The sequence below is a fragment of the Drosophila nasuta genome, chromosome 3 (genome assembly GCF_023558535.2).
Source record: "Drosophila nasuta strain 15112-1781.00 chromosome 3, ASM2355853v1, whole genome shotgun sequence".
In the NCBI taxonomy this organism is placed as follows: Eukaryota; Metazoa; Arthropoda; class Insecta; order Diptera; family Drosophilidae; genus Drosophila; species Drosophila nasuta.
Genome location: NC_083457.1, coordinates 30,313,890 through 30,335,310, shown reverse-complemented (window position 1 = coordinate 30,335,310; position 21,421 = coordinate 30,313,890). Strand labels below are relative to the sequence as shown.

The following is a 21,421-nucleotide window of genomic DNA, read 5'->3' as shown; positions in this document are numbered from 1 at the left end:
TTCAGATACAGATTCAGCTAGTCCATGGCACGCGTTCTTGTATTGGTATGCCACTGTGTGTGTGTGTGTCTATGTGTGTGAGTGTGTTTGTAAGCCACAACCAAAACCAAAACGAAAAACCTGTCCCGCCAAGCCAGCAGCGAGTCAGTTTAACCAGTTGAAGTTGGAGTTAGAGTTGGAGGCATGCGTGCGCCACTCGAGTCTCTGCAGTCATCTTAACCAGTCCGTTGGGTTTGGGTGTCGTGTATCGTCGAGTATCGTACGTGTGTGTGTGCTGTGTTGTTTGTTGTATGCACCACAAAATAATAACACATACTTTTGCACAAGCAGCGCACACAAAGCCTTGGGAGTCGCAACGGCCTCAAAAGGCTGCCTAGAATCGAGTTACAGTTCGCGTTGCACTCCAATAATAAAAAGCTTCCGCATCAATTGCGGCTACAAGTGAGTGAATTTAATTGTTTACTTTAACAAACGGAATGCTGCCCAAGTTCGTCGCCTGAGTCTTTCGTTAGCGCTCGCTTAAGAAATGATTTGTTTATGCAAATGATTATTAAAAATATGCATTGAGCACAAACATTTGTTGTGGGCGAAATCTCGTGAAACATTTATTTATGCACACTTTCCATCTTTCGTTTTGCTGAAAATAAACATTCTCTCATCGCAGACGATGCTCTCCAACGGCACCTGCAGCAAAAGTGGCAGCCTGAGTTCACTGGACGCGTTGCCCAAGCAGTTTGTGCTGTCCATGAAGAAGCTGTTCGACATACTCGATGACAAGCACAGCGGCTATGTGCGCTACACGGATATTGAGAAGGGCTGGCAAGATGATGGCTCCAAGGGTCTGCCCCAAGGTGTGCTCGATTCACTGCGTCGCGTCACTCCGCCCAGCGGTCTGTTGTCCTTTGAACGCTTCTGCGCTGGCCTCAAGTTGTGTCTGCTGCGCAATCAACAGCAGGCGCAAGAAAAGCTAGCGAAGCCACCGCGTCCGCCTTCAGCTCCACAGCTGCTTGGCCTGAACTTGGACACAACACTAACGCCATCAGTGGCACCTACAGCCAAGGTACGTCCGCGCTCGCAGCTCACTCTGAGCACACCGCCCTCGCTGAGTCCCGAGCTGGAGCGTGATGAAGACTATGGCACCCCAGCGCCGCCGCCGCCGAAGCCGCCACGGCAGCCAGCAAGTGCATCACAACAGACGCCGCCGACGTCGTCGCTGGCCAAGGCAGACATACGCAGCGCCTTGCAGAACTGGCAGCTGAGTCTGATGCATAGCGAACGCACAACGGTAGTGGACAATTGTGGCAAACAAAAGATTTTGAAGACAGCACGCGAGCAATTCGAGCATCGTGGTTCGGCTGATGGCGGCTCATCGTCCGCTTCGGCCACAGACTACGCTTTGGGCGGCTTAAGTCTGGCGCTGCCACCCAAGAAGTCCAGCAAGCGACGCGAGGCACGCAGGCATACGCTGCAACATGGCATTGATTACAACATGCTGAAGCGTTTGAAGCATCTGGAGGAGCAGCGAGAGCTATTGCTCTTTGGCTTGGATGGTGTGGAGAAGGCGCGCGACTTTTACATGCAGCAGGTTCTCAATGTACAGGAGCAGATCAAGTACTTTGGACGTCTGGGCACAAGATTTGTAAGTTATCTATCTATATTATGACTAACAGACGTAACTGATTGAACTGTCAATGCACTGCTCAAACGAGGAGGCGACCATTTTATTAAAATTTAAACATTTCAAAGTTAAATAAGAAGTTCATTCAAACTATAGAATCGAAGACATGAAGCAGAATTATTTTCAATGCAACGCGGATGAAGCTCCCAGCTGTCCATTAAAGTCGATCTTCTTTCTCACTAACTGAATAATGCACAGCTCAAGTCAAAAATATAGGAAGCGATACATCACAGTTGACAACATTTACTAGTGCAATAAGAAGCACATTAGCTAAGACATCAACTACTTGAACTTTTGCTTAACCAGCTTAATCACATTCTAACATGGCGAAGTGTATCAAAATGACTAACTATATGTCTTCTCTTCTAACTGCTTTGCAGGATCAATGGTCTGAACTGCAGCAGGAACGCTTGAACTATCAGCGTGGACGTGTGCTGGAAGCAAATCGCAGCTTGGCCATATTAACCGAGACCTGGGAGCACGGTGGCTATCCATTGCACATTAATCTGGCTCTGCCGCGCAAGTCACTGCAGCACTTCAACTACAAGGACAACTACGCAGCCAATGAGGCAGATTTGCTGGCCTGCGAGAAGCAGGCGCTGATGTCCGAACTATATGAACAGCATCAGCAACAGCAGCAGCAACAACATCAGCAGCATCAACAGCAGCAGCAGCACACGCAGTTTCACAATTTACGCGGTACACGCACGCGAAATATATCGGATTTTGTGCTTAGCCAGCCATCGCCAGTAAGTCAATCCTCTGCTGGACTTGGAGATGCAGACGTTGTGTACTGAACAAGAGAAAATAAGTATTACTAGTATTTTTTTTTAATTGTACATTATATTTTGTAATAAATGGCTCAACACAGCTTATTTTTACTTGGGATTGGGATAGCGTTTGAGGTATTTGTTCAACTGTTTGTAGTTGAGATTGTTGCCGGGTTGAACAATGCCCTGATTAACGGTCTTCTTGGCTTCGAATTTCCGATCCATATAGAATTTGTAGCACTGCTGGAATTTGGTAATTTCCTTGCTGCAATATTGCTCCACAAATTCGTTGTCTTTCAGGCAGGCAAAGAGCACACCCATCTCCTGCAAACACGCTACATCTGCGCCCGAATCCGCTTTTCCGCTCACTGAGTTCTTCAGGCGGAGTGGCAGAATTTCCTGGAATGGCACATCCTTTTCGTTTTGTGGTGCACGTCCACGTGCCGCATAAAGTGCTCCTGGTACACGCATCTGCAAGCAGTTTTATTTGTATTGCACTTTTCTTTCAATAAACGCTTAAAAAATAATTACTATTTTATTTTTGTTATGTGTGCTGCAATCAGCTGTTTTCACTGTTACGTCAAACGCGAAATGTGTGAGCATTGTGCGTTTTGCAACACTGGGTTAGCAAAGTTGGCGTTGCCCAGCACTATCGCTTCGTCAACTCGGAACAAACCATCAAAATTTACATAAATAAAGAGAAAAAACCAAAAAGAAAAACAATACATATGGTAGAAATTAATAACAATACAAAATATGGATGCCGTTGATGACAACAATAAGCACCAGGCGCCGCATCTAGCCGACTTTGCCGCGGACCGCGAACAACAGCAGATCGACGAGGATGCAGCAACAGCAGCAGTAAACATGAATAACGATGTAAAATACTCAACAACTGCTGCGATTGGCGGCTGGGAACGTCAACTATTTCGCTTTCATCCGTATCACGGCTCCAATATACATCTGGATGACGATGCAACGGTCGCCTTTCGCCGCACCAGCTTTGCCGATGCACTCACATTCTCCGAGCGACCGCTGGTAAGCAACAAAAACACACAAAGCAATCAAGTGGCAATCGATGCGATTGTAAATGTGTGTGTGTGTATCTGTGCGTGTGCTTGCGACTATCTCCTAATGAAGTGCACTCTATATATTAATTGATTCTTGCACTTTTGAAGGCTCCCGGTGATATTTTCCTCGTCGAGATTGAGAAAATCGAACGTGGCTGGTCGGGACACATGCGACTTGGACTCACAGAGCTAACGCCGAACATAATTGGCATGCGCAGCGAGGGATTGCCGCACTTTGCCCTGCCGGACTTGGCCAATTTGGGTAATAGCTGGATATATCCGATTTCCAAATTTGAGATGAATCAACGCCAAGAGCAATCCGCCCAGGGTGAGAATGTGGAGCCACAACTAAATGAAACGCCACAACGTAAGTGCTCTCTAAGCTAATTATTAGGTATTATTGCCCGTATATTGTTAAATATTTTTCTTGGCAGGCAATCTTTTGGGTGATGCGACGCATGTGCGGACACCGCGTGGCTTATTACCAAAGAGACTGCTGCGACCATCGATGGACAATGGCAACTCGGATATACTGTTAACCGATCGAGGCTCACGCATTGGCATCATCTATGTGCCCACGGAGAATGATGCATCCAAGGCCGAGTTGCATTTTATCATTAATGGTGTGGATAAGGGCCCAGTGTCCAAGGATATTCCACTGAACATGGCACCCTTGTATGTGGTTATCGATGTCTATGGCACAACCAAGCAGATACGCATCATACAGTTGGAGGGCAGTAAGTTTAAATCTATGAATATATATGCATATAGGTACCATATCTACTATCTCGATTATTACAGTTTTATCCTTACAAAGCGCTTGTCGCAATGTCATTTTGGAGCACATCACAGCAGGCGCTATTACAAGGCTGCCGTTGCCGGAGAGCATTAAGCGTTTCTTGCTGCGACGAGATTAAGGAACAGAGACACCATAAAGCCACACACAGACACACACGCTTTATGTAATAGAGTGCTGTGCATGAGCGTGCGACGTGATAGCCTGTTTACCCATATATACTACTTATATATTTTATACATTGCATTGTGTGTATGGAAGTGAAGTGCCGCCGTTCATTGACTTCCCATTCATTCCCTCGACGTCTCGTTCCATAATGCCGTGTGAAATTTGCGGCATATTCAAAAGTTTTTGGGACAGTGGAAGGCGCTTTGCTCTGTTTTGTCACCTCCCCAGTTGGAGTTGCAAACGAATTTTGTATTTTCTTTCGTTCTGTAGATATAGTTTATAATACTTTTGGTTCCGTGATACCAGTTCTTTATATTTATATTTTATATATATATATATATCTGTATATGTAGAAAATGTTTGAACGCATCACACATGTATTTTACTCATTGTTGTCGTTGCATTAACGAACAATTTCCTCGACCCCAATCCCAAAATTCACGCAATGCTTTGGCTCAAATGCGTACATAAATTAAAATATGTACCAAGTGCTTTCTATGCATTGCTCTCCCAGACCATCTATATAAAACCCCCCCTTTCCCTTGTCAAATGGAAAAAGCTACACGAACCGCCCCGCAGAAAACTCCAAACCAAGCACCGCTCTGCCTTTTAGCCGTTTCGGTCTATCCAAGGCGATTTCCGTTTCCGTTATGTACCTTTAAGAATATTGTTGCTAAATGTAAGTTAAGATAAAATTATAATATACATACTATATATATAAATATATGAATACGACGTAATATTGTAAGGGATAAAGTTTATGTGCATTGTATGTAATAAAGACATAATATAATTAGGATCCAATATATGTAAATCGATACAAAATCAAATCAAATAAAAATACAAAAATAATTAAACAACTATTCTGTGTTTGGTAAGTCTAAACTTTATTCAAGCACCGCTCAATTTTGTGTATTGTTAGATATTATTTGGAATAGAATGAATACTCTGTGCGTCTCTGATTCTACTTGGAGCGATTCTCAGCCAACTTGGTCTTAAAGATCGCCTTCAGTTCATCGGCACCTTCCCCGTTGGTGTCCTGGTAGTAGGGCAGCTCAGCCACCTTCTTCAGCCATGCAGTCACCTTGGGAAACTTGAACTCATCGATGGGCGCCACATCATTGACAGATGTCACAGTGGCTATACAACAAAAGTCAGCAATGGTCAGCTCATTGCCGCAGAGATAAGTCTGCTCATTGAGGAAACCCTCCAAAATTTCATAGCACTTCTGGATGTAAGCGATCTTATCGATGGAACAATCCGTTGAGCCATGGTAGAGAATGGGTTCGTACAGGAAACGCAGACGGGCAAACAGATGACCCGAGTCCAAGTGCAGACGAGCATCGACATTGGCACGCTTCACCAGATCCTTGGGATAGAGCGACTCATGGTCGGCGCCATACTTGCCCACCAAATAGGCGCAAATGGCGTGCGAATCTGTGATGGTGACATCGCCATCGATGAGTGTGGGAATCGTGTGCTGTGGATTCATTTTCACAAATTCTGGCGTCAGATGTTCACCTTTCAGTAGGTTAATTGGGCTGCACAGCATCAAGAAATGAAAATTGTTATGTTAATTGGCTTAATGCATTTGAATGAAGAGTGGGCCGAGGGGGGCCGCTGAGGCACATACCGCAGTTCAAGTTCAAGACCAATCGCCTTGGCCGTCAACAGAACGGCGCGTGAGGGAGGGCTCAAGGTGGCATAGTAGAGAGCTGGCTTCGACATCGTGCTTGGCAACTATGACAAAAGAAAGCGATGAAAATGATTTGTATTAAAGTGTGTTCGAAATTTAATTTTGAAATTTAAAAAAAAATATAAACCTAGTTTAAGTTCTGTTTTGCTATAGCCGTAAATAAAACTATAATTCACTTTAATTGTAATTATAGCTGTTTATATTGTACAAAAAAACGTTAATATGCACAGAGCATTGCAACAACTTTATTCGTTGTGCGGTTTTTTAATTTCATCAATTGTCGTAATTCTTATTTCTTTATTTTATTTACTAAACAGTAGTCAGTTGGGTATCTTATCCAGACCTTAAGACATTTTCTTCTATATATAAAATTACAAAAAAAAATATATGTAAAATTATTATGATGTGTGTGCTACAAAATGTTTGTTAATCCAGTGTCCATCTGTATAGTGAATACCTGTCTTAATTAAACAGTAATAGCTGATAACACGGTGCGAACTGATAAGCGACTATCAACATCGAAGCTATATACATACTCTTTGAGTGTATGGAACTGTGTTAACAACCTGAACAAATCTAAAGAACAGTTTGCCCACGTCGATTTAAGGCAGGTTGTTATCTCCGACCGGCAAACGCCTTTGCACCCACTGTACTCACACACAAACACACTTACTTATAAGGGAAAGCGACAGAGCGCAGCGCAAGCTAAATAAATTTAATTAGTAGGGGAATAGACAGACTCACAAACTCGTACACACACACACTCACACGCACGCATACAGAGGCAGCTACTTAGCTAATAGGAAAAATACGGCGAGATCGTGCCTTTTTTTCTCTCCACCCCACAACAACAATAACATAAACTTTGCCGGCAAATTGTTTTTGTTTGCGAATATATACATAGTAAGTAAATTGTATGTCTGTGTCATGATTTAGAGGGTACCCCTCTATATATGTTCTTTTTTTTTGCGCATCTAATATAGAGTGTGGATACTTACATAGTATATATTAAAATAACTGCTCGAAGTTCTATTTTATACGACCGCTCGCTGTGAACTCGGGAACGTAACTGAAAATGGAACGAAACAAATTTGTTGCGAGTTGCGACGCTCACTAAATAAAGAGAGCGTCTCGCTGCGCCAAAGCTTAGATCTCAGATCTCTATTAGTCATTAGTATTAGTGAGCGGCAGTCAGTGAGGGAGAGAAATATAGTGACAGTGTGTTGTAATTCTCTTGTTTTATTCATAGACTTTTGGTACATGTGTAAACGCAACAATAATATTAGCTCAACGTTCACGTTTACGAGAGTATGCGATTAGAATATACATATGTAGATAACTATTAAATATGAAGTAATGAATATATAATACCAGTATTTTGGATTTGCAAAACAATATATCCGCCGAGTATGCACTATGGAATTCATTTGTATGTAATATACAATGAACATACAATAACTTTTGAGCAAAAACAAAATTTGACAAAAATAATTATTTTACATTTTGGAAATTACTTAAAAGGAGTACAACTTCTATAATAAGTTCTATAGCAGAATATCGGATATACGGATATGCCTGTCATTGTTAGAGATTGTTCGATTGTATGCATCATCACATTTATTTGTGTTCGTTTTCTTTTTTTTTTTGTTTTGTTACTATTTTATTTGTTGTGTTGTATTTCTGTTCTTTTCTGTTTCTCTTTAATTGTCCATCATGCTTCGCTTTAATGCTTCCTCCAGATCGGCGTCGTAACTCTCGGGTTTCGAGTAGTCTGAAGCAAACTTATCCGTTTTCTTGCCTTGCGATAATTCCTTGTTTATTTTACTGGAAACGTTGCCATTATGTTGTTTACTTTTATTCGCATTGCTGTCGTCGAATGCCTGGCCAAAGTCACTTGAGAAATTGTGCGCATCGAAGGCATCAAATTTAGCAAAATTATTATCCAATGCGGTGGCTGAGTTTGCGGGCTTGTTATTGCTGAAGCTATCGTCAAAGTTATCGTTGAAGGCATCAAAAAGCTTCGACTCCGTTGTTGTCGTTGTCGTTGAGCCGCTGCTGCTCACAGCGAACGCATCGAAAGCTGTTGTCGATGCCTGCAGCTTGGGGTTAGTTGGTTCGTTGAGTAAGCCTTTGGTTTTGTTATTATCAGTTTTCATCGGGTCCAGTTGGTTGTCATTGAAGTTGTCATTAAATGCATTGAAGAAGGAATCATTGAGTTTATTATTTGCATTTGCATTGTTATTCGATGTCAGTGTTGTTCTGGAGTCTGGCGACGGCGCCGTTAGAGTTAATTCACTGGCATTGCCAGTTGCCGGTTTATCCACCATTACGAAATCATCAAAATCGGCAAATGCATCCAGTGCCAGTTGAGATTGCTTTGGATTCGATGCAGTTGAATGATGCGATGGCGCCGGGCTGGCATTCAAGTTGAAGGCATCGAATTGTTGCAGCAATTCGTTATTGAGCGGAGTGGCTGCCTTTGATTTCGTCTTCGAAGGCAACTCATCTGCAAAGCGAATACAATTAGAAAGATATCATTTATAATTTGAAGTATGTGTGTAACAAACTCTCACCCTCTGAGCTAAAGTCCTCCGAAAAGTTCTTTTTGCTACTTCCCGTAGCTGAAGTATCTTCATCGGCAAATGGATCTTTAATATTGAATGGATCCTCATAACGATAATCCTTGAATGGATCATCCTTGAAGTCCGTGGGGCCTTGAACAGTAGCTGCCACTGGTACAGGAGTTGGTGCCTTCTTGTCCACGACACTGCCGCTGCCAAAGGCATCAAAGAGGCCAGCAGATAGAGCTGTGTCTTGCTGTGTCTGCAGCGGTGTATTGGAACGCGACAAATGTGGATTACTTGCGGTGGCTGCCGTTGCTGATGCGGATGTCAATGTCGCTATAGATGATGTCAGTAGCAGAGTGGATGGTGAGTGCAGTGGCTGTGCCTGTGGCTGTGTCAATGACAATGCTGATGTCGGTGTGGTGGTGCTAGCTGCAATACTTGGGCTCTGTCTTAGATTCTTGCTCAGAGGATCGTCAAACAGCGAGAAGCTATCGAGCAGCGTTGAGCTTATCGATGGGATAGGTGTTGTAGTTGTGGTTGTGTTTTGGTTTTTAATTGGAATGTTTTGTAGCTGTGTTGAATTGTTGAAATGAGCCAAGAGAAAATAAAAAATGTGTGTGAAAGGAATAAAAAAAACATAAATCAAATTAATTTCAAAGAACTAAAGGATTAAATTATAAATTATATACCAAAGAGTGAGGCAATATAACCAATCACCGTTATCGCAATCTTATAAGGGAAAAGCAAAACAGATTAATTATTAAATGTAGCTTTGTACATACGAAGAAAAAGAGAAGAGAGGGGAGAGCGGGCGGGGCTGGGCGGCTGTGGGAAAGAGCCCTGCATAAAACAATCATGATATAACCGGATGCGACAAAAATGTTTCTTTATTTTCGTTATGGTTATACTTTGTTTATCATAACTCACTTGTTATATGCGTTATTATTATTATTATTATTATTATTAATATTAATGATGTCGAACATAGATATTTCTTGTTTAATTAATGCAAAAACTTTTGTTCATCAAATATGTGTGTTTCGTTACATTAGTAAGTATGTATGTATGTATGTAATAAACACTAAAATCAATGTACGGGAAGCTTTTTGTTTCGGTATCTGAACAGTTTTCGTGGTATGTATTATTGTTATTAAGTAATTACGAGTTCGCGAATGTCCTTCCTTTCCTCCTTTCATTTCCTTTCATTCAATATTTGATATTCACTTTCATCAAAAAATTCCATAACATACAAATAAATTAATTCGAGATACGCTTTTGTGTGTATTTGTAATAGGGAACTAGATTATTAATCGATCGCCGACTAAACGATTATCGATCGTCAATGAACAATTATCGAGTATCTGTATCTAGGTAAACAAACGTTATTGAATCAATTTCGAATTGTTGCTCCTACTCTCTAGTCGATGGCATCGTGTCTCTCTATATAATGTATTAACAGTTGGATTCATACATATGATTAGCTCTATGTGAAAAGCAATACAAGTTAAATGTAACTTCCACATTTGGGAAATGATTCAATAAACAGTAAAGCATTCATGGAAGTTACAAAGTCACTGAAATTCGAACTATTTTTACTATAGTTGCATTTTAGTATGACAGTAAGTATATATGTATGTATATGTGGTCATATTTCTTTTGTTGTATATGTAGATGTATTAGCTTTTTGTGTATAATTGATATAAACATTAGTATCATATGCAGAAACAACAACAATTTGCATTTAAATTCCTTATTTGAGTTTATATTTCATTCTATCATTCATGGGACTAGCTTCACATCTCCTTGGAATGCAATCCAAACTAAAACGATTCAGCGTGGTGCACATAAATAGTTTTGAAATGCATAATACAAGTATATGTAATGTGATTTGGTCGACGCTTGTGCTCGAAATGATATTATCAATTAATTGAATAATGCTCATAATTATATTTATAATAATTCAAAATATTGCACAACATTTCCAAAAACATGACTTTCTTTCTGCTGCTTTATTTTTTTTTGTGTTTTGTATTTTTGTTTTTCTTTCTCGATTTTGGTTTTTCATCTTTGGACTACATTAAACACGACATAACGTTTTTGTCTGGGGGATTCTTGACAATTCAATTGATTTAAATTTAGTACATTTATCTAATTAGGCATGAAACTGCGAGTATGCTAACGGCCTGTGTGCATTACGATGCCGAATCATCTATGATATATGTTGTGTTTATATTGTAATATATATGTATGCAATTGAATTTGTACGCTTAAAATTTGTTCTTTTGCTGCTAGGCTCAACTTTCGACTGTGTGATTTTGTTTTTGAGTGTATTGTGTGTTAGTACCATATCAATATTATATTAAATTAGTCATATTATGTATACACACATACATACATATATATGTATCTGCATATATGTAAGTATGTGCATATATCTATGCATTTATAGAAATATATATGTATGATAATTATTAAGATGTTCACTGAAAATAGAGAATTGCAAGAGATGAAAGCAAATAGTTAGTCTCGTACGGGCAGCATTTAGGGCAAGTGGGAACAAAGACCACATTTGGCCAAAAACAACAACATCAAGCCAAAAAATCAGGAGTAAATCAAAAGTTCTACGTACCAAATGGCATGTGCATGAAACTGGTTTGTTTATTTTTGTTTAGTATGTGACTAGAGATTAACACAAGGGTTCAACCAACTACATAACTTAATGGAGGTTAGTGATAACAATTAATAACGATACTACATAATATCGAAAAGTAATAATAATATGTTATCGTTAAGTACTAGTATTGCAATGCCAAGTTAATGCAAAATTATAAAACTGTACAATCGGTGATACAAAGGTTTAGAATATTGTCATTGCGGTGTGGTCGGTGTACATGCATTACCACCGATCCCAACGTACATTAAACTTGCTACCAACCTTATTGTCGAAGTCATCAAAATCAGCAAATCCTCCGCCGCCAGCAGCGCTGGAGCCGAAGCCGCTCGATGGCTATTAAAGATGCCGAGCATTAGCAATTGTTTAATCAATTTGTATTCGCATTGTATGGTTGCTTACCTGTGATGCACGTGGTGGAGCTGGTCTGGGTGGCGGCACCTTTGATTTCTTTGGCGGCAATGCTGGACTAGGTGACTCTGGTCTGGGCGGTGGACCAGATCGATTTGTATTGGGACTAAGCACCTGACCTTGGCCTGTTGGCGCATGCAAAGCCGCAAACGGATCACTGCCGAAATCATCCTTCCCAGGCTGAAAAAAAAAAAAACATATTTAGTAATATGTTGTATTAAATGATAAAAAAAATCGATTCTAATAGCAACTACCTCAGGCGTTATAGCACTTGGTTTGTTGGCAGCAAATGCATCAGCACCAAATGGATCGCGTGTCGTCTGGCCAAAGCCACTTGCACCACTTTGGCCAAATGCATCGAAACCGCTGTCAAAGTTGGAACTCATGTTGAAGCTATCATCAAATCCGGTCTTAATGGCAGGCGTAGGCTTACTGCCCTGTCCACTGAATGGATCATTATCAAAGCCATTGGTTGCCTTATTGGCGGCACCACTGTTGTTCTCATCAAACGGATCGTCTTTAGGTATTTCGACCTCCTTTTCCAGTGTTTTGCGGGCATCATCAAAGTCCGGCTCGATCTTTAGCTGATATTCCGAGACCAGCTCAGCATTTTGATTTTCCATGGCAGCACGACAAATGAGCAGTGCATCAGTCATTTGACGCTGTGTTTCCATCAATTGTGTAACCATCGACCGCACCTATAAAATGGGATGGGAAAACACGTCAGAAGAATTCTAATATTTTCTATATTTATTTTAATACGAACCGAACTGATCTGTAACTGTGTGTTTTGCAGATGCTTAGTGAGCTTTGACAACTCATTATTGTTATTATCGTATTCCTTTTGCAGCGCTGACTCTTCATCCTTGAGCTTTTGCAGTTCCGAGCGTTTAGCATTCAGTTCACCTTCCTGCTCATTGATCGTCTCCTCTTGCTTGTGACACTGATCGCGTATCTTATTGACCTTTAACAAGAACATAGAAATACAGTTTAATGACATATCATAATCAGAAATATTTAGCACAATTAACAATAAACATACAGAACACATAACAAACACATAACGAAACATACAAAACATTCTACGGAACAAAGGTACAAACAAAATTTGAAGAAAGGATAAAAATAAAACAAACCTGAGCATTGGTGTAGGTTATATCATGACTTACATTGGCCAGCACGGCCAGATTTTGGGTAACCTTATGGTATTGTGATAAGTATTTAAAGTGCATTCACCATTTTAGTATGAGTAATATTTGATATTGAATTGGTAGATATACCAATTGTGGGTTAACAATGGCGAAACATAATAAAGAAAGGGAAATCATATTTAAATTAAACCAATCAGTCAAAATATCATTTTAAAAAAGTAATAGTTAAACGCGAAATGCAAGCAGTAAAGTAAAGGATTAACCGATCATATATAAGAATTACAGTTAAACCCAACAAAAAAAAATAAATGCACGCAAAGCAAGCATTGATCAGTGCATTCAAAGATAACTACTTGAGCCTGCAGATCATCCAAACGTTTCTGTGCCTCGCCACGTTGATTCTCCAATTGCTTTAAAGTTGCCGTCAATGTATCCAATTCGCTCTACAAAGATTGCAAATAAATTTAATCACATATTTTAAATAATTAATAAAATTTTATTTTACCTGAAGGCTGCGCACTTCGCCGTTCTTGATACGAACATCGGCCTCTTTTTGTGCAATTTCCGTTTCCAGAGCTCGTCGCTCACGAGCCAGTTCCTCGATTTCCTTGGATATCATTTCCAGTTCCGGGTTCGAATATGTTGGCTTCGGCTCCTGCTGCTGCACATCGACACCAGAGACTATCGCACGCATTGATGGCGGCACCATGTTGGCGGTGAGAACTTGAGGTGGATCCACACCACGTTGCTTACGCTCCACAAGCCACATAGCCAAAGCAAACTGTTCCACAGTTAGCTTACCCGATTGATTGGTATCGCAAAGTGCCCTTTTCGATGGGATGAAAGATGATATTATAGTCCGATTTCATTTGGAGTGAAGCGACTTACCAGATATCTGCCAGACTACGCTGTGGTATACCCGATTTAATGAATATGTCTTTCACCTCCAGCCCAGACACTAGCCCATCCTTATCCAAATCAGATTGCCGAAAGATTTCCTCAAAACGCAGCAATTCGCTGGAGCTGACAACCCAATCGGCGTTCGCTGTCACCGATGGCGGTGCTCCAATTGGTATCAGCGGATCAGTTTGTATCAGCGGCTGTGAGCTGACCGCACCCACCGGTGGTATGCGCGTCATGGGCGGCACAGCGACGGGCAACGGCGGTATAGCTGCCGGTGGGGCAATATCTTTGGGAAAATTGGCAACGAAGCCACCATCACCGAATCCCTCGCCACTGGGTGCCCGTGGCATAGCAGCACCATGTCCAGCTGCTGCCACATTTGGTGGCGGTGGCATTGCCGGCTTGGGTGCCTTACGCAGCTCGGGTGGCAGCACACTGGGTACTGTACGCTTCTGGAGTGTCTGATAGACGAGATGCATGGCCACAATAAACTCGTGCTTATCCAAATTGCCATCCTTATCTTGATCGGCCAGATCCCAAATGGTACCCAATATATTCATGGGCAGCTTGGAGTCCATAAGCACACCCTTAACCTTATTGCCCGGCAGCATACCATTGTGTGGATTCAGCGATTCAAATAGTTGCTCATACTTGAGACGATCAATCACACTAATTGTCCAATCGCCACCAGAGGCTCCGCCTCCAGCTGCAGCAACAGGAGCGACTGGCATGCGAGATGGTATTGCTTTAGGAATATCACCCTGTGTCCATGAAAAACGAAAAAATCAGTTAGGTTGTTGTGTAATCGTTAGCGTTTGCTATGTAACTTACCACTTTTGGTGGTTGCACTGTGTCCATGTAGATGTTGTTCATGTTAGCCACCTGGCCCGCCTGCGACAATGAGACTAGCTTGAGGGCGACAAAGAAACCTGGCTTATCGAGAAATCCCTTGCCATTGGGATCGGATAGATCCCATATACGACTGAGCACCACATCACTGAGACCAGATTTCTTTAAGAACTTGGCCGCCGTCATGGCTTCAATGGCGCCCGTACCCTTCGGGTCAATCTACAACAATTTGCCACAAAAACGCGTAAAAATCAATATTAGGGGGCGGAGCGGGGGGTCGACCGCATTCCTCCATGTTACCTGTTTGTAGTATGCCTCATAGATGAGATTGTGCTTGCCGCACACTCGAACAAAATCCAAATTCATGCTTCCTCCGTTTGTTGTGTCGCTTATGGCGCGTAGTGCAAATGTAAAAACAGAGTCAGTCTCGTCTCAGCCAACAAATGACTCGTCGTAAGCAAGCGTAAGCTCTGTTATCACTATCACACAAAATCGATTTTTTCTACTCTCTTATTGGTGGAGTGGCGTGTGATGGTGAGAGAGGCGAGGGCGGAACTCGCTTGTCTTAGCAAGCGTTTTAGTTTGTGGCTTTTTGCTCACCCACCGATAAAATTCACAAGTGCCGCGAGTTGCACACGTACTTTGTACGTTCTTTAATTATTGTTATAGTTTTGCAGTGCAGCACATTACGGCTGGGAATTTAATTACACTCACGAAATTTTAATTTGGTTCTGCCTTTTTCAGCATCGGCCTCTAACTAGTGTTGAGCAATGTGTCAATTACTCTACGCTGCTTGTTTATCAGCACTGCGGGCAGGGCTGCGTGCTCACAGTTTGAGAATCATTGAATTTCCGAGTTTGTAATATACCGCCCATGCAAGTTTTAAATGTTTTCATTGGAGGTCAACAAATATTTAAATTAATTATCTTTATTATTAGGAAAATAAAATTATTTATTTTTAAATTAAATTATTAACTGATAGACAGAAAAAATAAATATATGAGATGTAAAGTGGCACTAGGTGGGAATTGTCGAACCTTGCTGTATTTTAGAAATCTTTTAAAGACAACTTTAGACAAAGACAAATGAAAAATTAAAAAATCTATTTTCATTCAAATGTGTATTAGGAATTCGATTATTATTGATGCATGCCAATTAATTGCAGCAGACAGCTACAGCTAGATAATACATAATCTAAAGTAAACGTATTCGACAATTCGAGGCGCCACATTGACAGTACAACACCTTGCCAGGCACCACTCCCACCTCGTAGTTGTAGTTCCATGTCAGTTCAGTGCCAGACCGTATATAGTTTGCCGAAAAGAATGCAACCCATGGAAAACGCAGATCATGTGTGTCCACGAATACGTTTTGGACAAACAAGTTGGGTGCACACGAGTGCTGCAAAGAGATGAATTTTGATCAATAATACTTGGTCGTGGTTTGGTTATGCATTTCGCACTCACATTAAAGTAGCGTCCCAAGTTACCGGTTGTCTTGGCATCCATTATGTAGGGCGCTTCGTCTTTGCCAAACAGCCGCCGCACCGAATTTTCACGCACTGTCTCATCTAGATCTGCATTAGGATTGAAATTAATTACAGCCCGCTCTTGCGAATCTAATTCATTAGCTTGATTTGACTGATTGCGCGAGGCACGCAATTTATCCTTCTTACGCGGCTGGTAATACTTATTAGGCTTGAACTCATCATCGTCTTCAGGATCGGGTGCATAGGTATCTTCCTCCTCCTCCGTTGCTGAATGATCCACTTCAGATTCGTAGCCCTCCTTCAATTGTTCGGCCACCTCAATATAGTCCAAATCTGCAAAATATTCATCTCCCGCATCTAGTCCCCCCTCGTTGGCCATCGTTTCGGTTAGCATGTGTCCTGCATAGATGCATATGAAAGCACCTCGCGGTATATCATTAACGCAACGCAAACCCCAGCCACGATTCGATGTCTTAAACACCTGCAACTTCATTTCCAGCGAATGCTGCACCACACGATTCAAACAGTTCTTTCGGCACTTGCAGCGCGAATTGCATTCATAGATTCCCGTTGGCACATGCTCGTGCAGGCGCTTGTACTGATAGCCAATCTCCTCGATGGGTTTGTTGGGATTACAGTACCTAACGCCGGCGACAGTCAGCTGCCAGCAAGAACACTTTGATTTATCCTGCAAACGAATAAGCTTAATCAATAGGCGTTTACATGGGGATATGTTGAGCTACTTACCGAGCAATCATCTTCACAGTCACAGCCCACTAGGAACTCCTCGTCCAAATTCAAGTGCACTCCCTCTGTAGGTATACGCTGTTTGGCGTAAGTACATGGCGGAGGCAGCGAGTTATCATAATAATTGACTAATGGAATAGCCATTTTTTCTTGACCCTTTGAGATATCCGCCTCCTTCACTATTGTCGGGTCAATAGAATATTCTGCCAAGCAGCTCAAATCAGGCGTAAAGTCAAAGTTTTCGACATTTAGCACATTGTCTGTAGCTCGTAAATAGATGTGGACCTCGGCCAAATTTCGTAAAGTCTTTCCACACGGACCACGATAGACAATGTTAGTTTTAGTCTTCTGTTTGAATTTCAAACGCTCCCAGCCACATAGCAGTGGCTTGGACAATGGACTGTAGCTATCTAGACAATATGCAACATTGAATTTACACGAGGGTGAGCATTCGTGATGAGTGTACACCTTGGGTGGTAGGTTGCGTTTTGTTGTAAAGTACACAACATGTCCCTTAGGTCGATTCTCATCATCGACATAGATGGTGGAGTTATTCAAATGTCGCACTGTGCTCCTACTTGATGCTGCGTTTGCCGATGCCGTTGCCACCGCCGATGTCGACGAAGTGTTGACATTTTGTGGAGCAGAGCTGCTTTTTCGTGCTATAGCACGCATTTGCTGATTCACCTGCCGAGTGCTTGTCTCCATTTCTTTGGTGTATCGAATAAATGGTTCAGTTCGCTAAAAAGGCGTTGCATTTAGATTTTGTAAGTTACAAATGATATATTAAATGTATTGCTTACGCGTGGCAAACGATGCTGTTGCATAGCGTTGGCACTATTCAGTGCATTTTGTGTTTCCTTAAAGACGGGACCCAATCGCAAGGATCCACGATAGATCCACTCCGTGTGGTTCTTGTCATCGTCAAACTGCATCTGCACCAGACTGCAATCTACATCAATGACGCGAGCATACAACCATGTGCCATTCGATTCCGTGTTCATATTCTGGCCACGCATGCACTGCACCATTGGTCGATCCACTGAATACTTTTCCACATATTTTTGTATGAAATCTCGCGAGCCAGGATGCACATCCTCCCACACCCGTTCCGATGCCATGCACACCAAACGCACATCATTGTGCTGCACATACTGCGTATAGCCATCATCGTAGAAGATCAAGTATCTGAATCTATTTGCTTGCTTCAACGGCTCAGCAATAATTCCTGGATAGAAAGCGCTGGGCACAACATCTTTCTCCTTGCCACGAGTCAATGTGTTGCCATTAAAATATGCTATCACACGAGTGCCTACAATATATTAGAACAAAATTAGAATAAGAATATAATATAGTGTAGAGAAGAGGATTTTTTTCCATGTGATAGCAATATTATTTTTACCAATGGTTAATCTCACTGGAGGCGGTTCAAAGTAGGCCAAATGCTTGGCTGTTACTGTTTTGACCATTTGATATGGCGTATTGAGATATTTGATTTTGTAGCTTTTCACTAAATTGCCACCAACTGTTGTACTCTCTGTAAATTCAATTACTTTGACCGACACCCAGCTGGCAATGGCCTTATTCTTAACCGCGTAATAGGTCTCATTGATTTGAATGGGTGGCCTTTCTATCTCTCCAGCTGGTGGCACTTGCTGCGAAAATATAATCACCAGTTAATCATATTACAAGATAATATGCAATTGCACTTACCACATAATCACTCAGGTTTTGATATAGATCAAGTGGCGGCATATGTTTGTGCACCACTTGGCAGTGATTGTATAGAGCAAAGTGCATTTTATCAGCCATATGCTGCAGATTACTCAGTTCTTCGTTGGCCAACTCCAGTTCGCGGCCCATACGCTCGGTCTTTGATTGCAGTATAGTCTTCGACCAAGTCATTTGATCTTCCAAGTTCACCTTAGACACAACCGTCTTGATGGCATCCTCCAACTCATTTTCAATCAACTGCAAATCGTTAGCTGAAAATTCAGCTTTTTCTGCAATCGAGAATTAAAGCATCTAGAAAGCTCAAATATGCAGGATTCTCTACACTTACTCGGTACATCCTCGCTTTCCTCTTCATCACTGCTGTCCAGTGCCACATACTCGGCATGATCTTGCTTTAAGTCACGCAGCAGCAAGGGTTGCTTTGCTAACAAGTGACCGGCATAGTCCTATAAAAATAGTGTTGAAGATTAGCTTGTATTCCAGAGCAGAACTGAGGAACCAAAGGAACACTCACCTCGTAAACATCCATTGCCGTGTCGTGGCAACTCATGCAGATGTATTGTCGTTTGTGTGCCTTTCTGGGCACTCTGTAGTAGTTCAGTGCTGCCAGGCTGGCTAGGACATATTGCTTGTGCATCTTCTGGCAGTTGCAATTGAGGCAATCCTTTTTGTAGTAGATCTCGTTATCCTCCGGAAGGTCGATGTCTTTTGTTGTCAGCTTGTCTTCTTTATCTTCCGTCTTAATATCATCTTTAATAGGCTCTTCCATCTTTTCAGTTTTTTCGAGCTCTACAGTTAGTAAATTTTCTTGAGCACTTGTATCATCGACGACTTTGACTTTTACGTCATCGATATCCTTGGCAATGTCCTCGCACTCAACTATTTCCGGCTGCTGCTCCACTTTGGCATCGAATGCAGGTTTCGCTTCTGATTGGTTGTTATCTTTTTCTTTAATTTCACTCATTTCTGTGATTGAATCTTTGTCAATCAACTCACAAGCAGCTTCTTTGCCAGGACTGCTAATGATTTCAATGCTGCTGTCACTATCGAGCACGTGTTCCTTTTTTTTTGAAACAGTCTCTTCTGTATCTGCTTTACCTAAGACTGGTACAGATCCCGGACTATCAATCATCTCAATGCTACTGTCCAAATCAACTTCAATTGGTTTCGGCTCGTCAGTGGTTTCTTCTTTTGTAGTGCTATTATCCATATCATAACTGGAATCCTTAGTATCCTTTGAAGCGTCATTATCGTCGGGAATAGGACTGCTGATGACTTCAATACTGCTTTCCAAATCTGTTTCAGTTGGTTTATTGCCATCAAGTTTTTCTATAGAGGACCCAGTGTCCTCCTTGGAACTTGTCAGCGAAGTCACCTCACTAGGGCCGCACTTATCCTTCTCCTCACCATCTGCTGCTTTTGCCACAATCCTGTTGGATTCCTTCAACTCCGTATTATCTTGATCGCTTTTGGTTTTAGATGCATCAATGTCTGTGGCGGTGTCTGCAATATTTGCATCCATTGGCTCATCGAGATTCAGCTCGGTGGTTGTATTTTTGTCTGTTTGTGGCAAAAAGCCGGTCGATGCTTCCGCGAGCGACTTTTCTGATACGTCTGTTATTGCTTGCTCAATTGACGTCGCTTCAGTCTCCTCCGCACAATCCATTGCTGCCGTTGACACCGAGGCCATGTTTATTTAGCAATGTTTAAGATTCGTTTGAGATGCAACACAACATTTAACAATTTAAAAAATTCCGTGAAAAATAACAAGAGCAATTGACTGCAAACGTGTTGGAAAACTTTGTTCACTGGGTTTAAAATGGTATATTTTCTAACACTGAAATATCGTAAGGAAACAGGGTGTGTTGCATGATGCTCAAAATATTTGAGAGACGGTTTCTCAATCTCCTGTTAAATTCACTAATTAAAGAATATATTATTGACTATAATTGAAGAAAAATTCAACTAAACAAATAACGACCGAATTAAAAAAATTAACAACATTTTAAAAAATATGACAGCCTCACAGAATACCAAAAGAGAAATGTTTTTTTCGAAGAAAAAATGGCCTTCAGAAAGTAATTTTAGTTTTTTTCCATGCAATTTATTGATAATTGTTTTTTGTTTTCAAGCATTTTAAACCTTAACGTCGGCCTTGTAACCGTTCTCATCGGCAGTGTAGGTGACCACGACGAGGCTGCCATCAGGAGCGGTGTATTTGTAAGAGCCGGAGACACTGTTTGTGTGCTCATCAACCTTTCCTTGCTGGTTCAGTTCAATGCCGTTGGAGGTCTCAACATTGTAGTTGAAGCCATCGGGATTAACCTGGACGCGCTCCTCAGTGGTAACAGCAGAACGCTCATCGACAGCACAGGCGACGGCCAAAAGGCAAGCAAGAACAATCTGTAAAATATAAATACATATTTATTTCTTAAGTTATTCTAAACTTGCATAATTGATCACAATTTGTTCTTACCACGAATTTCATGTTGAGGTAGTTGGTTGTTATCTGAGAACGAAACAGAACTAATGAGATATGCAAGTGCGCTATGCTTTTATAGTCACTAGCTACAAATCTGATATCTGATGACATTTCCAAACTGGCCCGACGAGTAACGGAAATTTCGTCAAACTTGATCTGGAACAGTTTTGTTTAATTTAAGCAAGAGAGTACCTTACAATCATTTGAGCGAGCTCATGCTTAAATGTTTATAATTTATT

At 41.5% G+C, this 21,421-nt stretch overlaps 7 protein-coding genes across 9 annotated transcripts; 2 read left to right on the top strand and 5 right to left on the bottom strand.

The window, feature by feature from the left end:
* The first annotated feature begins 187 nt into the window (after window positions 1-187).
* On the top strand, window positions 188-2,549 carry LOC132790757 (suppressor APC domain-containing protein 2). The gene is made up of 3 exons (XM_060799443.1): window positions 188-441; window positions 665-1,639; window positions 2,059-2,549. Exons 2-3 carry the CDS (start codon window positions 668-670, stop codon window positions 2,473-2,475), a joined length of 1,389 nt encoding a protein of 462 aa, XP_060655426.1. The 5' UTR covers window positions 188-441; window positions 665-667; the 3' UTR covers window positions 2,476-2,549.
* LOC132790764 (uncharacterized) lies at window positions 2,512-3,148 on the bottom strand. Its single transcript, XM_060799451.1, has 2 exons — window positions 2,980-3,148; window positions 2,512-2,919 (listed from the first exon to the last, which is right to left on the bottom strand). The coding sequence occupies exons 1-2, from the start codon at window positions 3,049-3,051 to the stop codon at window positions 2,557-2,559; spliced, it is 435 nt and encodes a 144-aa protein (XP_060655434.1). The 5' UTR covers window positions 3,052-3,148; the 3' UTR covers window positions 2,512-2,556.
* A 56-nt stretch (window positions 3,149-3,204) lies between these two features.
* LOC132790760 (neuralized-like protein 2) lies at window positions 3,205-4,828 on the top strand. Its single transcript, XM_060799448.1, has 4 exons — window positions 3,205-3,486; window positions 3,627-3,885; window positions 3,953-4,255; window positions 4,320-4,828. The coding sequence occupies exons 1-4, from the start codon at window positions 3,205-3,207 to the stop codon at window positions 4,433-4,435; spliced, it is 960 nt and encodes a 319-aa protein (XP_060655431.1). The 3' UTR covers window positions 4,436-4,828.
* A 517-nt stretch (window positions 4,829-5,345) lies between these two features.
* LOC132790763 (glutathione S-transferase 1) lies at window positions 5,346-7,272 on the bottom strand. Its single transcript, XM_060799450.1, has 3 exons — window positions 7,177-7,272; window positions 6,116-6,222; window positions 5,346-6,023 (listed from the first exon to the last, which is right to left on the bottom strand). The coding sequence occupies exons 2-3, from the start codon at window positions 6,208-6,210 to the stop codon at window positions 5,447-5,449; spliced, it is 672 nt and encodes a 223-aa protein (XP_060655433.1). The 5' UTR covers window positions 6,211-6,222; window positions 7,177-7,272; the 3' UTR covers window positions 5,346-5,446.
* Window positions 7,273-7,808: 536 nt separating this feature from the next.
* LOC132790754 (epidermal growth factor receptor substrate 15-like 1) lies at window positions 7,809-15,504 on the bottom strand. 3 transcript variants are annotated; one of them, XM_060799436.1, is made up of 12 exons: window positions 15,031-15,504; window positions 14,713-14,949; window positions 13,867-14,642; window positions 13,484-13,805; window positions 13,332-13,421; window positions 12,964-13,026; window positions 12,594-12,791; window positions 12,082-12,525; window positions 11,819-12,007; window positions 11,681-11,752; window positions 8,752-9,316; window positions 7,809-8,684 (listed from the first exon to the last, which is right to left on the bottom strand). In XM_060799436.1, the coding sequence occupies exons 1-12, from the start codon at window positions 15,094-15,096 to the stop codon at window positions 7,879-7,881; spliced, it is 3,828 nt and encodes a 1,275-aa protein (XP_060655419.1). In that variant the 5' UTR covers window positions 15,097-15,504; the 3' UTR covers window positions 7,809-7,878. The 3 variants fall into 3 exon arrangements, with proteins under 3 accessions (XP_060655419.1, XP_060655420.1, XP_060655421.1); XM_060799437.1 differs by lacking the exon at window positions 12,964-13,026; XM_060799438.1 differs by lacking the exons at window positions 7,809-8,684; window positions 8,752-9,316 and adding an exon at window positions 9,509-11,228 and having other exon boundaries at window positions 15,031-15,503.
* Window positions 15,505-15,742: 238 nt separating this feature from the next.
* On the bottom strand, window positions 15,743-20,694 carry LOC132790752 (histone-lysine N-methyltransferase eggless). Its single transcript, XM_060799435.1, has 8 exons — window positions 19,215-20,694; window positions 19,029-19,146; window positions 18,680-18,969; window positions 18,369-18,621; window positions 17,770-18,278; window positions 16,967-17,707; window positions 16,197-16,907; window positions 15,743-16,131 (listed from the first exon to the last, which is right to left on the bottom strand). Exons 1-8 carry the CDS (start codon window positions 20,388-20,390, stop codon window positions 15,925-15,927), a joined length of 4,005 nt encoding a protein of 1,334 aa, XP_060655418.1. The 5' UTR covers window positions 20,391-20,694; the 3' UTR covers window positions 15,743-15,924.
* Window positions 20,695-20,782: 88 nt separating this feature from the next.
* LOC132790765 (larval cuticle protein 9) lies at window positions 20,783-21,309 on the bottom strand. The gene is made up of 2 exons (XM_060799453.1): window positions 21,177-21,309; window positions 20,783-21,103 (listed from the first exon to the last, which is right to left on the bottom strand). The coding sequence occupies exons 1-2, from the start codon at window positions 21,291-21,293 to the stop codon at window positions 20,837-20,839; spliced, it is 384 nt and encodes a 127-aa protein (XP_060655436.1). The 5' UTR covers window positions 21,294-21,309; the 3' UTR covers window positions 20,783-20,836.
* Between the last annotated feature and the right edge of the window lie 112 nt (window positions 21,310-21,421).